The sequence below is a fragment of the Pararge aegeria genome, chromosome 18, assembly GCF_905163445.1.
Source record: "Pararge aegeria chromosome 18, ilParAegt1.1, whole genome shotgun sequence".
NCBI classification, from domain to species: domain Eukaryota; kingdom Metazoa; phylum Arthropoda; class Insecta; order Lepidoptera; family Nymphalidae; genus Pararge; species Pararge aegeria.
In genome coordinates, this window is record NC_053197.1 from 6,348,270 (window position 1) to 6,367,329 (window position 19,060).

The following is a 19,060-nucleotide window of genomic DNA, read 5'->3' on the forward strand; positions in this document are numbered from 1 at the left end:
CGTAAATCTGTCATTAGAAATAGCGTACCTACCAAACGTCAAATTTTGACAACTCCATACAAATTCGTCAGTTTTACGTAATTTATTTACTTAGTAAAAAACTTAGGAGTACCAAAGTTATTTTGATAAGTTACACTAGGGATGTCAGATATATTTCTACCGTTATTGTCATACTGCCTTAGAAAACTGTAAAGCAATTTATTCATTTTTATAAACCATGTCATGGCTCTTATATTTTAATGTTTTTGGCAAATTTTGTGCTACAATTGCATTTACCTTTAAAGACAATTGTTTGTAAAATATTATGAGTCGATAACATCGATGCATTGCATTAGACATGATGTAAAAGTTAAAATGATAATATTATGTAGGTATATGTATGTAATGCCGCAGATTATACGCAATTTAAATTAAAATGTAAATTATGTAATGATTATAAATCTAAGGACGTGTTTTAAAAAGCCGCTTTAAAGCAGCACGGCTAAGCTATTGTTAACGAATATAAAATATAATGATGTAGGTATAAAGAAAAAATATTATTATTAACGACACGTCCATAAAATTAGCAACAAATAGCCACGTCAACAGCAACAATGAAGTATCTACTTGTTTTACACATTGCTAAGTTTATTGCTTAACTTTACATACAGATTTTAGGATCATGAATTTCATATATTTTATCTCTAATTTAACGACGCCATTTTGTGTGTTGTAAGTGTGAAGCTGTAATATGATTGCACAAAAAACTAAAAATACTATATTATTAGTTCCAGAGACAGAGTGCATTTAATCTGTCATTTTTAAAGGAACAACCAGTCCAATCTGTTATTAATATATGTAGTTCAAAAATTAATTATTTAATAAAATATTTTGACTTAAATAAATCGCATAATTCAGAGCGTACGTTGCTTAAAAAGCGTTATGAAATTTAAATACACCAATAACTAATGTAATATAACATTGTTACATATCTAATCAGTTGTAATATATTTTTGCCTAAATGACCACGGGTTTGACCAAATTGAGAGTACCTACTATACCTTATATAGAAATATAAAATCAAGAATCCTATCCTTTATAGTTATGTTAATAGCTTAGGTAATATAAATTATTAATAACTGTTTTACTGCAAAAAATATTTAAAAAGAAAGCCTAAGCCCGAATCCGTACCAGTAAAATTAAATATCTCGAATCTCAGAATTTGTCCAATTTAAAATTATTTACTAAAAAAAAGACACCAAACATTAAATTCTTCAAATTGCACCTACTTAACTTAAGTTTACTACAAAATAAAGACACTAAAATAGTTGAGGTTGTTTTGCATTTGCCCATGTAAATACATAAATAATAATAATTTCATTACTGAAATTTTATAGTCTGTGATAGTGAATTGATGCTTTTAGAAAGCAAAACAGTATTCTAAAATGCACGAATGTTATAATAATTAGATAATAAAAAATAAAAAAGTGTTTTCGTATATTGTGTGATTTATTTAATACCTACCTTAATTTATTATAGCCACAGAATTTAGAACATACTGAACCCTCATTCAGCCATTATTACGTGTAGTGCATTTCGTCCAAAAACAGTGAAAACGCCCCGCGCTGGTCTCACTCCACGCCCGCGGAATATTGCTAGCTCACAAACTTTTTCCCATTTTATGGTAAACGTTTAGAACATTAGATGTAAAATAATGACTGTCGACTGCTATGACTAACCGCCTGTTCGAGAAACACTACTAAAGTGGAGTGGTTTTTGATGCTTCAATATTAGTTGTGTACACGGTTTCTATATGTTCTTAATTCTGTGATTATAGCCTACCATCCATACCTTGTGATATGAATTTAGCAGCAATTCCTAACCCCGATCTAAACTTCAGGAGGCAACACGGAGCGACGAGAATTCGCACCCTTAATGCATGCCTCTATCTCTGTGTCTGTTTCATATGGCAGGAATCAACTTCTGAAAAAATGTTAAATGAGGAAGACTTATTTTTACAGCCTCCGTTCAGTGTGGATCCGGCTTTCATCATTATTATCATGGCAACGCCCAATGCTGGACATAGGTCTTTTTGTAGGGAGTTCACAATACTAGTCTTGTGCCGCTTGAATCCAGCGGCTCCCTGCGACTCGCTTGATGTCATTTTCCAACTCGGGGGGTGTACCAATGATGCTGGAACCGGCTTAAAACTAAAGGGAAAAATAACGGGTCCAGATAACGAAACAGGTCGATCAGTATAGAAAAGTAATAAAGATAAGGATCTTGACTGTTTTTGCTGTAGTTTGTACATCCAATAAATAGTTCGCTTGCAGTCATTGTGTTCTTATTATGTAAATCTTTGTGACGGTTAGAAGTGGCATGCGTGGTTCTCGAACACAAATGAGTATGTAAGCTTGTTTTTTTTTTTTTTGTTTTTATAATCATTTTTTACTTTTCTGTCTCATTTAAAATTAGGCCTACCCTTCTCACATTGATCTTTGTGGCAAAAGGAAAACTTTATCTTTATCATTTTTATGCCACTCCCACCAGTATGGCAACAGTTGTCCTCTTCCCGCGAGTGTCGTACGAGGCGAATAAGAGAATATCGCAGAACTGGCTGCGGCATCCACTATGTTGCTATTACAATCTAACAAAAGAAAATGTTATGTTGAAAATTTGTTATGATAATTTTAAGACTTCTTTTTATTTTTAGACAAACTAATTTAATTAAGAGTTTTGTAAATCAGAACCACCAATGTCATCAGGTGCAAATTTCATTCGAATAGTCGAATTCCAATTTCGTTTGGACATTAAACAACCAAATAATTAGTATTTGGAGAGGGAGTTATTTAATTGGATTTTTACACTTATTCTAATATAAAACCGGCTGTTTATAGAAAAGAAAGACAAAATTGAAATTATTAATCATGTTTATTGTACTAAATCTAACAGTTTTAGAAAACATGACAATCAACAAAAAGATTTTTTAAGAAAATTTTTCGACAGCGGGCAAATTGACTTTTGGTAACACCTATTATTAAAACAGAGAAAGACAGTTTTACATAAAACAAAAAAAATAAGCAATAAAATAATACTTTAACAAATTTGGGTTAAAAAATAAAAATCGTACAATATGCTTAGTATTGACAAAAATAACAACATATTTTTACATTTTTCTTACGTATTGACAAAATCTAAAACGTATTATCAAATAATTGCGAGGTGATATCTTTAAAAAAACCATCCTGTTATGTTTTGAATCAAAATTATTGGGAGCTCTCTATTCGTATTGTAAAGCTTACATTATTATACAAGTACAGTAGTAAAAAATGGACACAGAAATAATGCCATTAAAGTTTAGGTAAAAGAATGCCTAGAGCTAAATTATGTTACTTTACACATACTGGAGAGAAATTTACAAATACTAAGCTATTTTCAAAAATGTATTATAATATTTAGTTTCCTGTAAACATGTATCAGATAGGCGCATATCGGAAAATTTAACAAGATATCGGTCAACTAACACAAGTATCCACATAAGCATTACTAGGATAATATGAACTGTACGCAAATATCATAGAAAAGTGAATAGGCATCTTCTTGGCAATCCATAACAGCATCATCACATTCCACCACATGATTCTACACACCAGAGAACAAAGTTTTTAGAAATTTACATTGCGCTTTTAGTCATTAATATTTTAGTTCAGTAAAATTGTCAATCACACATTTAAAAAAAAATAAGATAACAAGCCCCATGTTTTTTATTCCCTTTCATTTGCCTAACTTGAAGCAAGAAAATGCTATTTGTCATGGAAAATAAGTTCGGCAAAAATATTGTAACAATTTTTCCCTTTGTGACCAGGAAACCTCTCCCAATTACGCCTATGTAGTACTTTAACATATATATTATCTGTACAGTACAAGATTTGACATAGATATTAGAATGAAATCAGTCATAATTTAACTACCTCAATTATGGCCTCAATATTCCAAAACCACAACCCTACTATTCTTAATCCATCGTTACAAATAATTGTTTGTGTAAATATAAAAGTGACTTGATTATGTTCCTTATTTTATTTATCACTTGCTCTTTTAAGCCTCATTTACATGAAGATAGTATCTCGTCCTGTTAGTGTTAAGATATTATTGCTTTTCTGTGTTATTATTCATGTAAACCTCAACTACTTTCATGATCGTTACTATTAATCAAGGGCTTCTTAAATGTGATATAGAATTTAAAAGGTTCAGCTTTTTATATTTCTTTGATTTTTAAGAACGGGATACTCTCTTCATGTAAATGAGGCTTTACGCAATAACAACTTAGTTGAGACATTGAGAATCCTTGGTTAGTTTCAATCGTGTCCATTGGTCTTCGCATGAGGAACAGTCCCATTGACTAATGGCGCAGGCTGTGGTTCTCTGAGGGTCTTTTGTAGGACGTGGGCATCGGCCGGCTCTATCCGTTTGTAGTAATGTTCTTTCGTCTCGACAATTTCAAAGCCAAACTTCTTATAAAAATCTATTGCACCTTCATTGTTGACTTGTACATGCCTGAAAACAATGTTTTTTTAATAAATTTTGTTTGTTAAATAACTACTAACTACTAACTAACTAAATGTATTTTTAGTGTGCGATGGTGGGATCAATGAATATAAACTAGAGACCCTTATCTGAAATATACTTTATAATCTATTCTCTTCTTTATATACCTGCCAAATATACATAATCGATTTGATTTGATATAAATAGGTTAACAAAGTGGAACGACAAACACTGACACAAGATTTTTTATATGTAAAAAATTTAAGATTACTGCCTTCAAAATTTGTGAATTCAATTCAAAAATTGTACCGTTATCACAAGCTAAAATTCACCCACAAAATGATTTACCCACAAATTAAGATTTCGACACAGTTAGGAAGAATATTTAATCTATCTATATATATATAATGAAAATGGTCTTCGTTTGAGGCTCAATCACGCCTAAACCACTGATCGTATCGACATGAAACTACCACCATTCGATGCGAAATTTTTCCTAGATGGTTTATGGCTATCTATTTTTTGAATTCCAACATTCCTTCATTTTTTTATTGCTGTTTTACTTTTATGAACATTTATCCCGCTAATAAAAACAAAAGATAAGCATTTTCTCTTGATTCTTTTGTTTTCATGGATTTCAACAGAGTGTATTAAACGGATTATGGTTTTTTACATTCAGCTAAGAATCTACTCACGGTAGTGGAGAACGGCTGGACCAATTGGGCTTTTTTTTTATCTTCAGAATTGTCAGGAGAAAGTTTTGTATGTAAGAAAATTTTAAAAAAGCCCGATAAAAAGTTAAAAATTTCGATGATAATCGAAGAATTCCCATCTATATAGTCACTCACTACGAAATCTCGGGAACCATAAGACTTAGAAACGTGAAACTTGGTAGGAATATTACTTTTGCTATGTAGAGGTCAGCTATGAATAGATTTTAAGAAATTCATTCCCCAAAGGGGATTGCGGGGGCGTTAACAATGAACAATTCCCGTTTTTAAACTATAGCTCCTATAGACTTCAAATTTGGTAGGAATCTTCTGTAAGAGGTGTAGAAATAGGCTATGAACGAATTTTACGATAGCTCACCCCACAGGGGGTTGCGGGGGTGGGTATTAACAATTAATATTTTTAATTTTCTAGCTAAAGCTCCTACAAGCTCCAAATTTTGTAGGAATTTTCTATAAGTGATGTATAAATGATTTATGAACAAATTTTACGATATCCCACCCCAAAGAAGATTGCGGGGGCGTTAACAATGAAAATTTTCAATTTCCAAGCGATAACTCCTATAGACTCCAAATTTAGTGAGATTGTTCTATATGTAATATAAAAATGATCTTCGAGCGGATTTTACAATGAATCACCTCCAATAAGGTTCGCGGGGGTGGGTGTTAACAATAAAAAATTTCAATTTCAAAATAAAGCTTCTAAAAATTCTAAATATGGTAGGAATCTTTTATTATTCACATAAAGAACATCTCAAAATGGATTTCAATAAAGTCTACTTCCGACAGGAATTGCGGGGGTGGGTGTTAAAATCTAAAATTTTTATTTCTAACCTGTAACTTCTACAGACTCCAAATTTGGTGGGGATCTTCGTGTATGTAGGGATATTCGTGTATTTCCTTACAACAATCGTCTTTTTGGCAGCGGAGAAAAAGTCATTGAGAGGTTTCAAAAACTTAACTTTACATGTAGCTATCCAATCAACGGACTAAGAATTTTACATTCATTTTACTTTTGCAGACTACATAACCGACGAATTCTTTTATTGCGGGATCGCGGAAATGTAACAGATTAAAATGAATGCATTTTCCAAGCACAGGAGATGTGGAAAAGAAATTTAGTTACTTATTCCAATAGAATTCATAAAAAACATGCACAATTAACTTTCTATAAAAAATTGATGTCACGGAGAAAATTTTAGTTAACAGAAAATTCGTCGCACTTGAACCTAGACAGATTTCAACTTCACATATGAGACTTGCAATGACTTTAACTTAAACTTTCAATGCTCATTTCAATTTTTTTTCTTCATGTCAATTATTATTAATTTTTGGAAGAAAGGCACGGAAATGTTATAATGATTGCACATTGAAAGTTACAATGAATATTAGTGAGAAAAATCACCTGGATGAAAGATACAGGCTAAATCGATGGAATTTGGAATTTGAGTAAGTCTAAACAATATCGATGCTTACAGTTCTATCCGCGGGGCCTATTTATGTTCATACAAAAATAAAAAAAAAGGAGAATGATAAAAATATGAAAAAAATAAATAAAAATGAAACATAAAATGTAATTTATTTCCTTTTTCAATTCGCCCAGCGAAGCGGGCGGGAAACGGCTAGTGATAATAATAAATATACTATAACAATACATACATCACCCTCTAGTCCTAAAGCAAGCGTAGCTTGTGATATGGGTACTGAGATGACTGATGCATATTTTTATGAATAATAGACATAAATTCTTGTAATATACAGACAAACACCCAGACACTGAAAAACATTAATGTTCATCACACAAACATTTTCCAGTTGTGGGAATTAAACCCACAGCCTTGGACTCAGGAAACAGTTGCTGCCCACTGCGAAAATTGGCCATCAAAAGAAAGAAAACATTTTATAAGGGTGATTTATTAATTTACTTAATACTGAAACGAGCTATTTAAAGATTGAGCTAATAATCAAGTTTAATTAGGCAATTAAAAATAAACACTCCTTGTGCATGTTAAAAATATTAAGAGCATTACCATCCAAATTAAAAATAATAATCAACTAACATGGGCAATGTTAAATATTAAATGTATACAAACCTAAGACGAATTCTGTTTGCTGTACAAACAAAATGACAAGCAAAAAAACAATAAAAGAGCTCTCAAATTATATTATAGTTTTGGTTACAAAATAAACATGAATTCATGCTAAATCATATCAGCTCTTAATGCTCAACTTTAATTTGGTTCAGTTTTCTTAGCCAGACAAAATAAGTGTAAAAAACTTCACTAAATCCTTATCTCATTGTACCATTTTATAAATTACTTTTTCTTTTCTATTTAAGGAACAAAATTTACTTTTTAACACTATAAAAAATGTGTAAGTGTGTTTGCTTGTTCGACCTTTCCTTCACACCCTAAGGAACCAATCAACTTGTTTTATGGCATACAGCTAGACTCTTCAACCTTTCATTTCAAATACGGACAGAAAAAGCAAACAACAGCGATTCAAATAACTACTAAAATAAAAGACCAAAGTCAAAATTTAAATTTCGCTGCGCTCCGCTGGTGGCCCAGAAATTTAAATGTCTAAGGCTTGGATCATTTTTTAATAAAAATCGTGTTTGCAATACAAAAATCAGGTTCTGAAGTTTGTAGGAAAATATTGAAAATAAATAATGTACAATCTTATATCTATCATCTTGTAATGAGGCCCGCTTCAGCGGATGCACTTTGAACCTCCAGGATCTTTTGTGCTCTAAAATGACAATCCTAAGTTATTACATAGTTTACACAGGTACAGATAACACTGCTCACTGAGATCAGTTTTATCACACTTGAACTTGTGCAGCCATACTCTTTGCATTCTATAGGTCTGCTTGCTTTGCTTTAACTGTCCACATTAAACACTGTATTACACAAGCTGTATTACATATTGAAGCACTAACTATCATAATAACTTCTAGGCAGCTTGTCAAGAGGTTATAATTAAGTACATATTACATAAAACCACTTAGCAACTGGTTTCATGCCTTTTTGTCTATAATAGTAATTAAATAAGCAACAGTGGTAAGCATCTTTGACCAATGATCACCAGGTCCTTCCTGAGATTGGCAAAATTAGTTATCAATTAAGTTTTACTGCTGCAAAATTCCACCAACCTACAAAATTTTTACTGTCTAACACCCCATACACTGGAAACATGTTAAGCCAACGATCTTGATTAATGATACCCAAATATTTAATTCCAATCAATAAAGCAGCCAACCTATAGTGCAACAGTTTTGTGGGTCAATGCTTTAAAAAGCTATATCTATGAAAGAGGCGATATGAGATTAATAGCCTGTGGATGAAATAAAGGATGATAGTTTCATCCTAATATCTATTTGGATGATAAGTTGACACACAAAGTTTATCAACGAACAATATTATTTGTTTTATTAGTTAAAACCATCTTTAGTTTTACTTAAGTTTAATTGGTTAATATTAACACCCCTGAATTGATACTCTTCAAAATGCAAAATCCAAATCAAAATAAACCATAATGAAAAGTAGTACTATTAAGTTTTGTTTCTTTGTTCATTTAGTCAATGGAGTCAGACAGAACCTTTTAAGACACAGCTCAGGTAAGTCAAGCAAATGGGTGCCTTTCCCACTTTAAAACAGTGGTGTTGCATTGCATCTCAGCATTATGCCTTCATTTTCGCTAAACAATATTATTGACTATTCTCTGATGGATCATAGTATGGATCGTCTTTTTTCTTTTACCTAATGATAATGAGAATTGCAGAAGATCTATCCTGTCCAGAGTATGGTGAGGTGGAAATCAGTTTTCATTTCATAGCTGAGTGCCCAATGTACGCTGGTAAGATGGGAACGACAAGGTAAGGAAAGCATAAGTGTAGAAGACCTGGCAAACCTCTCTATAGGGGATATTGTGAGGTTCACAAAAGAGACTGGTAGGTTTCAGTGGGGGATGCTGCCGGGACAGTGCCAGTGTCTAAAACATGGGGAATAGTCCTTACTGAGGACTGATCACCCATCTGGCAATGGCAGGCGTCCCTTTACTAAATATAATATATATATATATATATATATGTGGCTCATTTTGTGTGAAAGTGAAATTGAAAGTGAAATTTAATATATTATTATCGAACACGCTATAAGTATAAACTAACATGCCACTAAAAAATATTTACACTTTGTTTTGTAAGGTTTTTTTTTTATGTTATCTATATTTCCTCTATGTTCTGAAAAATTGGTTAGTCCTTTAAGAATAATTAAAGGATTCATTCATTCATTTTTTTTTTTTTCATTCATTCAGTTAGTAAACCCAAAATTACCAATAATAATAAAATCTATATATATTGATTTACGTAAACTGATTCTGGAGAATTTTCTTTCAGATTTTATATTACAGTGTTTTAATGGTTATAAATTACTTTTTATTTTTATACATAAAATAGAATGTCATTTTAGATGTCTAATAAAGAGAAGATTAACTAAGAGTTGGTTTAAATTGCTAAATGTTTTAATCTCCAAATCGAATTTGGGTGGAGTTATCTTTGGGATTTTGTAACAGGCAGCCCTAGGATAAATTAGGTAGATTAAAGTTAGACATGATAGGTTACTTTTGCTCCCAACATTGTATGTTTGTCTAACCTTCATCCTATTAGTTTTAATGTCACAAATTAAGTAGATACAATATAAAGTGAATACTTACAAGAAAATGCTGTCGAAATTGCCATCCTGCTCAACATATTTTAGCACATGCTCCACCATTAGGCTGCCTATTCCTAACCTTCTGTACGGATAGAGACACCCTAGGGTCATTATATACAATCTTCTGGAGTTCTCTGACATGTCTATTCTACAGCAAACGGCACCCACCACGATATCATTGTAATAAGCAAGTTTAGCCAATTCGCCAGCCTCTAGGACATCTTTGTAAAATTTGTCGTTGTATGACACAGGGAATACTACCGTGTTCAGCTTCTTTAATTGCTTTATATTATGCGGTGTCACGTCGCCGAGTTCTATTTTAGCTCTGAAATAGCAAAGATGTTCTTTTAGCACACGATTTCGAGTGATACTCTAAAGACGTACTTTGATTACACTTGAGGAATGCAAGGGCATGTATATCACTAAAAATATAATTCATAGTTCTAGTAAATGATTATTACCTAGTCATTTTAATAACTACTTTTTATTTTACACTAAAATTTAAAAACTAATATAACACAGTTATATCACACGAGATCACTCCCGCCATCTACTAGTTCGCTTACTCGCTCACTCTTGGTTGCTCTTGGTCACCTTTTGAGCATGAAGGGGTGGTTTCATGGCCACACAACCATACAACGCACATTTGACATTTGACACTTGACAGAAACGGGCCAGTGCTTTCATACTTTTATATTTTGTTTGCCATTAATTTCTTTTCTACGGAAAATAATGTATGTTAGAGCTTTAGTTGAAATTAGCTGTATCCAATGAGAATACAAGTACTAAATTATTAACTAAAAGCTTTAATTTTTATTTATTTTGTCATGGTTTCCTACGGATGTACCGTTAACTGTTTGAGCCGAGGATTATATCATGGTAGGCTGATGGAGTAACCAAGATATAATCCTAAGAAATAAGAATGAATCAACAATGAATGAATCCTAACCCAAGAATTAAGAATGAGTAATATTGAATGTTATTGAATAAGGTATATATATTTTAGCCTCGCGTTGCAAAACACAAAAAGGTCATTTGAAAATTCAACTTTAAAATACCACTTCGTCAAGCGATTGTAGTGCCCAAAGATGAACACTTATTTTCACATATATCCATAAACTAAATAGTTTAGTTTAGTTTATGGATATGATATATCCCTACTAATCCCTATCCCTACCCTACTTTTTATATAATAAATGTCAATGTAAGTTTGTTTGTTACGCTTTCACGTAAACACTACTTAACCGATCCTCATGCAACTTTGTACACATATTCTTGGACGTGTTAGAAGTAATATAGGATACTTTTTATCCCGACATTAAGCTCGGTTCCTTTGGGAGAGGGGATGCAAGTGTTTGACGATTTAACACCATAACTCCGACAAATTATAACCGATTTAAATAATTATTTTTGTACTATAGAGGTTATAATATGTGTTTAATTTTGCCCAAACTTTGTGTAGATCTGAATGTGGTTGGAGATAGAGGACAGAACTCCTCAGCGGACAGCAGCAAACCCCTCATTTAAGGCTAAGCGATACTGAATAGTTTAAATTTTTTTAGAACTACAACTAAATTTCATGCCACATCAAAAAACAAAATCAAACGCAGACGAAGTCGCGGGCAACAGCTAGTACTAACATATAGGGCATATCTACAAAGTAACATATAAAAAAAAATCAATGATATCTACAAACAGTGCAATCCATAGATTTAATATCTTATTAAAGATCGGCAATGAGACAGCCAAAACTTGGTACAACCGTATGCTAGAGAGAGATAGATCAACTATCAGATATCAGAAATCTCACGGACCGCTAAGGACTTTGCATTAGCAGCAGTTTAAAAAGAAACAGTTATCAAAAACGCGCATTCATCGAAATTGTTATTATATTAATAACAATTTCGATGAATTTTCGATATAACTTTATTTGAGGAGAGAAAAAGTACCCAATATTCTTGACCTTAAAATACGTTATATTATTAGAAATAGAAATATTATGGGAACCACATTTTTTCTCCTTTTTTGAAAATGAGAATTCCAGTCAATCACACCAAATTCTTAATTTGGTGTGATTGACTGGAAATTGAGTGTGAATTGACTTCTATAAGATTTTTTACTTGATTTGAGTGATTATTTATTTGAAAAGGATTAGTTGTTTTAATCATTATCGAAGATCCTAATAATAATAGCTGCCTATTGCATAGAGTTCGAATCCTGCATCGGGCCAAAAATGTTGTGTTGTGTATTTTCTCTCGTAATCGTGAGGAAACCTACATGTTTCAACCCAGTTCAATATGATATTGAACTGAGTTTAATTTAATTTTAAATTAAAAAAAAATATATTACCATTAGATTGAATTACGAAGCCAATTACCAAAATACTTAAAGGAAAGTTTAAGTCCTTGTTATAATAAATAATTTAAGTTTGGACAAATAATATTTTATAATGGATATTATAACAGTTTCGTGTCTTTAGATTAAGCGCAATGAGAATACAAACGCTACGATATTTGCCAGACATTGATTTAATTATAGTGTGTTAAATCAAAAAATATTTTATTCCTCTCTGAAATTCTGCAACTTATAAGCTTCAACGAGGATCTAAACCTGAGATATAAACATTACCAACGAGGTAACAAGAAGATTGGTATTAGCTAATTGTTTCAAGTAATGCTTTTTTAATTAAATCTCGAGGTATCATTCTTCATAGGTATGCATAGATATTCTTATTATTTTTAAACTACATTCCATTTATAGGCGGTTAATTCAAATATTCAACTAAAACAATACCTATCTTTTGTTTTCGTGTCAAAACGCTAAACTGACTGCACTGCGTAAAATATTATTAAAAAAAAATTCTAATAAGCAAAGCAAACCTAATAAGGAAAAATGATATTGACCCATTTGAGGCTTCTTCATCCCAATGCAGGAAAATATTTTATTGTTAAACTAAATATTTGGGAGAATGCTAGAATGCATAATAAACCTTTGGAAATCATTACTAGTCAGGAGGATTCTAAAGAGCAACCGTCCGGTTTAATTACCCCTGCTGAAACTGAATGCGATATATTTACTAGTCCACGAGTAGTTCCTATGGTGTTAAATAATAGAGATTCGATAGTTCTGCCATTTGACGAAGTCCCTGGACCGAAGTCGTTGAAGTATTTGTCCACCTTACGGAAATATTTGACGGAAATCGGTACCCAAATTACTGTTGGTTTTCTAACGTTCGGACTTAATATTGGTGAGTTATTATCAATTTATATTATTTACTAGCGGATCCTCCCGACTTCGCCCGCGTATGAGTCAATCGAGAAGCTAGAATAGATCTGATGCTAACATAATAATCATCGTGCCCATTATTATTTTACGTGGTGTACTGAGTTAGTAAGCTGTCATCATAATAGTTGATACACACATACATACATAATTCCTCAATCCATCCTTTCGCATTTATATTATAAGTAGGATGGTATGCATGCATTCATCGTTTTCCCATATGCCTTGCGACTTACTGTTATTTGTGAAAGTTATGTCCTTTATCTCCGACAATATTTATCAGAATTTCATTAAAATTAGACAACACATGCTTGTAGTGCAGTGTGTACTATACACACTTTCTAATAAAAAAGAATTATTATAATCGATTCAAATTTAATGGAGCGATGAAGTTAAATTGATAAAAATTATCAGCCCGTTTCCCGGAGGAAACTTACTGTTTATCGGTATAAAAAGTATCCTATATGTTGACCCGGAATATCAGCTACCAAATTGTATTCAAATCCGTTCAGTAGTTTTAACTTGATGCCCAGACAGACAGACAAAAATTCAATAAAAATCTGTTTTGGACTCAGTATCGATTATAATCCCACGGTCAAAATTTTCAAAATGTATTAAATGTACAGAAATCTTCCAGTTACAGCTTTATTATAAGTATATATTGTTATTTTTAACAGATAGGTATTTTGCTGGGATTTCTGTACTCTATGGTTTTGCGCCGCTTGCCAGCGACACGTTTTATATCGTGCTTGTTGCATCCATCTATCAGAAGTATAGCTATAGTTAGCAACGCTGTACTGTCCGTTGGTAGGTCGCCACTCTAGCACCTCTACCACAACAACAATTTGATAATAAGTTTATGAGATTTGCTCAATTTCATCGCTCGTACGTTGCATGCAAGGAAGGCCTGGGGGATCCTAGTCGGATCACGGTGCTCCTGATAACACAGTAATAGAACAGACTATGACAGCACAAAATACGAAACTGCCGCTTGCGCTATACGTGCGGTGATCGTGTATAGGCGATGCATTGAAATATGTTTCGCCGCACCATCTTACGTAGAGCAACGTAGAAGTTGAAATAGTTTGATTTCGGTTAAAATAACAACATTTTATTTTATATCGGTTAATGAATGATAACTAAGATGTTTTTTTATTCATCAAATTATTAAAACGGCATTCCAATACAGCGGTCCTCGCCAGTTCAAATATTGGAATATTTAAAACCTTTTTTAAATATAAATTGGTTGGTACACTAAATCTATGATAATAAAAATACAGAGTAGTTAGGTACCAACTTACAATTGTAGTCTGCTACTTACCTCTCATTATTTCAGGCTCTTTAATAAACAAGAGGAAATCCATTCGTAAAATATCGACATTATTCGATGAATTCGGTCCAGTGGTTCGTTACGTAAACCCAGTAGGCACTGACATTGTATTGGTCAATCATCCTAATCACATCCAGAAAGTGTTTAGCCTCGAAGGAGAACACCCTGTGAGGTCCACGCTCGAGTCGCTCGAAAACTTTCGTACTGAACATAAAAACCGACTTTACGGAGGGATTTATACTAAGTTAGTTGATTACCGTACTACTTATACTGTACTTTTTATTTTGTTTACAATATAATTTAAAATGAACAGTTTATTTGCGTAGATTTTAGGTACCTACTTGAGTTTTTGGATGATGAGTAAACAATGCAATAGTATCTCAGAATGTATTATCTTCGTCACCTTTATCACTTCAACCGATTGAAGTATTTGTAGGAAGTTCCAAAATCCACGGTCTTGAGCCACTCCCAGCGTCTCGCTTGATGTGGTCGGTCCACCTTGTTTAGGGCGGACCAACGCTGCATTTATAGTGGCTGGGCCACCATTCCAGTACCTTGGAACCCCAACGTCCATTGGTCATCCGAGCTCTGTGCCCCACCCGCCACTTCAGCTTCGAGTCTCGCTGAGCTCTGTCGTAAGGTTATTATATTTGAGAGTTGTATATAAGCTATACTACCTCTTTGCCAGCTCATAGCGCACGGATTCTAGATTTTTTTATAACTAAGTTTAGTTATCAAACATTTGTCATGAAACTACACCGGCAAATTAGGTTGTAGTTGTGTAAATTGCTAAGTTGGTTCGTTTGCAAAAACTAAGTTTAAAAAAATATCATTTCTCTACAGCCAAGGTCAAGAGTGGGCACGCCAAAGATCTGCTGTACACACTCCAGCAAATAATTTGATAACACAGCATGCGCAAGGAATGTACGAAATTTGTGAAAAATTCGCAATAAAAGTGTATAACATTAGAAACTACCAGGATGAGATATCTAAAGACTTGTACAAAGAGCTGCATAAATGGGCATTTGATAGCCTCGGTTAGTTTTAATGAAGCTAAAGTAGTTTTCAATAGTGTCATGGGAACTCAATTTCTAGTTTTGAATATTGGTTAGATCTGTTGGAAGTTTTACTTAAAGAAGCCTCATTGCTGAGGATTGCTGTGGCTATCGCCGATTATCGTGAGACCCAGAATTTTCCTTAACCCCGAGAAGGGGTAACTTCCATCGCTAGAAATATTGACTTTTCCTATCATGACGCCCCTAAAGTAGGCTAAATGAAATTATGTTTTGTTCGGCAATTCTTGTACGATCATTATGCCAATCATTCACTCAAACATTCTCTCCCTAAAGCTTATGATAACAATATTAATTATACATTCAATTAAGCAGTTATTTAAAAGGAAGTTCTCGTGACGGAGTGGAATGTTGTGAAGTCAAGCAACATTTATACAATACTACGTTTCAATAATGATAATTTGTAGGTCTCATAATGTTCTCTAAGAACTTTTCGATGTTAGACACTGACTTGGTGTACAGTCAATGCGACTCGTCGTGGATGTACCATAGCCTGGAGCACGCAACTGAAGCGATCGTAAAGTGCGAGACGGGCATGCATTTCTGGAAGTTCTTTACTACGCCCGCCTGGTACATTCTAGTGAAATACTGCGACAGTTTGGACAGGTACTATCAGTTGATTAATGGAGTAGTAAAACAAACTATAGTAAACCTTTTAAATATTTTGGGTTTTTTGCAATGGGGTCCATAAATGCTCGCATAAATATTATAGGTTATATATTGCAGGAAGTAAATAAAGGTAATTAAAGATGTGGCGCGAAATTTTAATATTATGGTGATACCATAATTTTTTTTTTCTATACCACGAAGCTACCGTAAGCTTACATTCATGAAATAAAGTGTTTGTGTTTAAATAGTGTAATCAAAGATAATTTATAATTTATTTTTCCATGGTAAGAGAAGAACTAATAAAACATATTTTTTTCAGTTTAATTGGTAAAAAAGTTTTAGAAATTGAACTTGAACTCACAATGAAGACACAAAATAACGACAAGCCGTGTAAGTTTTATTTGCCATACCTAGGTGTCGCGTCACCTAAACAAACCTTCAATCATCATGTCATCTGATCACTACAAATCAGGCAAATGTAGAGAGATGTAGAGGTAGTAAATCTTTAAGATTTTAGAATCCAATTGGACAAAGATTTGCGAGTGATAATATCTTTAAATTCTACCGCAGATATCGACCAATATATATATTAATTTTATTACAGCTTTGGATTCTTTGACAAGTGCAATGTTACTTCACGAAGATAAGTTAACAATCGAAGACATAACAACTATGTTAATGGACATGATGCTTATTGGAGTGAATACGGTAACGGAAAGAATTTAAAAATTGTTTATTATTATAATATTAAACAAAATCAAAACTTAGTCGAAATCAAATTATATATCCCAATAAACAGACGATCCAAATTTTTAAAGCCTCCAGCTTCCCTTTAGCCCTCTAATCGCACATTATCACGTACCTACTGCGTACGTTACTAGTATACTGGCCAGTCGAGTACCTCGTCCTTTTAAAATGACCTCGAAAAGACCGAGAGTTTTAAAATTTCACGTTTATAATAAAAACAAACTCAATTATTTCACAGATTACCACATCCATGGCTTTTTTATTATACAACATAGCGAAACATCAAAAAATTCAACGTACCCTTTACAACGAAGTCGAATGTATACACCCTAGTTCAACAGTACATGGTATTGAAAAATTGCGAGAAAGCACTCCTTATCTACAAGCATGTATCAAAGAAACCCTAAGGTAGAGATTAGTGTGCAATGATATTTCAGCAGGTTTTCAGGTTATTCAGAGGACTGAAGAGTAAAAAGGCCACTTTTCTTAGCGTTTGTGGACTATTAAAAAGCCTTTGATTTGGTGGAAACTTGGGCTGTGTTTAGGTCACTGTAGAGATGCCGAATTGACTACCGGTTTATCCAAGTGTTGCAGTGTTTATACAGAAACGCCACTATGTCAGTTCGTATACAGGATCAGACTACGAGACCAATCCAATTGCAGCAAGGTGTGCGACAGAGAGATGTTATCTGCCCAAAACTATTTACCGCTGCGTTGGAGGACGTCTTGGAACGGACTTGGCATCAACATTAACGGCGAGTACATCACTCAACTTCGGTTTGCCGACGATGTAGTCATAATGGCAGAGACTCTGGGAGACCTAAATACTGTAATAAATTGATTAAATTTGTAGTTTCAAAATTTCCTAGTCATTGTAGTCAACGCCTAGTTAATTTAAATAAAAATGAAAAAATCCTATCTTTCTCAAAACTATGCTTTTTAACCTAACACTTCACAGCAAATACACGTTTTAAAAGTGCAGTATGTTGTTTGCTGAAAATGTAATGTTAAATTTTTAACAGGCTTACCCCACCTATACCAATGCTGTCCCGGGTTCTACCAAAAAATATCACACTAGACAAATACAAGTAAGTTGTAACAACTTAGTATAAATGTACAAAATATGTTATCGATTAGATTATACTTTTCCGAACGTGACAATTAAACAATAATTGCAGTATCCCTAGAGGGACATTGATTTTAATGTCAACACAACACGCTTCGCTAAAGGAAAGTAACTTTGAAGATGCTACAAAGTTCCACCCCGAACGATGGCTCAAACCGGACGCTGAGGATTACCACGCATTTGCATCCATACCGTTCGGGCACGGTGCGCGGAAATGCTTGGGACAGAACATGGCTGAAACTATGATGTCACTATTAGCTATAAGGGTAAGAACGGAAAACGCTTTCTTCTATCTCGAGAAAGATAGAAGAAAGCGTTGCGGTGCGGGATGGCCTACAAGGTAAAACTGAGACATACTCACTTTCAGTGGGACATATTTCGATCCCGATTTTCGGTTTTAATTCAGGCAATTAAATTATCATAGATTTAACGGTAGAGGAAAACATAGTGGGGAAACCTACATGACGGAGAGGTTTCCATAACGCTCACTGACGTGGGAAGATTGACCAATCCGCAATTAGCCAGGGTGTGAAATTAGAACTACGGCCTTAAACCCTTCTCAATTTGAGAGGAATCAAGTGCGCTGTAACCTTAGTACAAGATTTGCTGGATAAAATGGACCTAATTTCTGCAGTTTTAGAATTTTGAATTCTTTACTTCCGATTTTTTTTTCCAAATGTTCTGCAAACAATTGTAGGAAAATTTTCTGATTTTTAAGGTTCTCCAAAAATATAAACTGGAATATCACTATGGCGACGTGAATCCTACAAGGAGTTTTATTGCAAGACCGGATAGACCAATCAAAATAAGGTTCATTGACCAAATATAATTAAGGTTTGTTTTATTATCTTTTATAGGAAATAAAAACAAATTACTAAAATTATAACAAGGCTTTATTATTGCTTATAAATTTACACAACACC

The 19,060-nt window shown here is 33.3% G+C and overlaps 2 protein-coding genes across 2 annotated transcripts; one reads left to right on the forward strand and one right to left on the reverse strand.

The window, feature by feature from the left end:
- Positions 1-2,891: 2,891 nt before the first annotated feature.
- LOC120631596 (probable N-acetyltransferase san) lies at positions 2,892-10,613 on the reverse strand. The gene is made up of 3 exons (XM_039901240.1): positions 10,432-10,613; positions 9,972-10,295; positions 2,892-4,536 (listed from the first exon to the last, which is right to left on the reverse strand). Exons 1-3 carry the CDS (start codon positions 10,437-10,439, stop codon positions 4,338-4,340), a joined length of 531 nt encoding a protein of 176 aa, XP_039757174.1. The 5' UTR covers positions 10,440-10,613; the 3' UTR covers positions 2,892-4,337.
- Positions 10,614-12,801: 2,188 nt separating this feature from the next.
- Positions 12,802-19,014, forward strand: LOC120631680 (1,25-dihydroxyvitamin D(3) 24-hydroxylase, mitochondrial-like). Its single transcript, XM_039901349.1, has 10 exons — positions 12,802-13,217; positions 14,589-14,826; positions 15,426-15,619; positions 16,063-16,261; positions 16,584-16,654; positions 16,869-16,972; positions 17,250-17,419; positions 18,034-18,099; positions 18,190-18,403; positions 18,856-19,014. The coding sequence occupies exons 1-10, from the start codon at positions 12,863-12,865 to the stop codon at positions 18,964-18,966; spliced, it is 1,722 nt and encodes a 573-aa protein (XP_039757283.1). The 5' UTR covers positions 12,802-12,862; the 3' UTR covers positions 18,967-19,014.
- Positions 19,015-19,060: the final 46 nt, after the last annotated feature.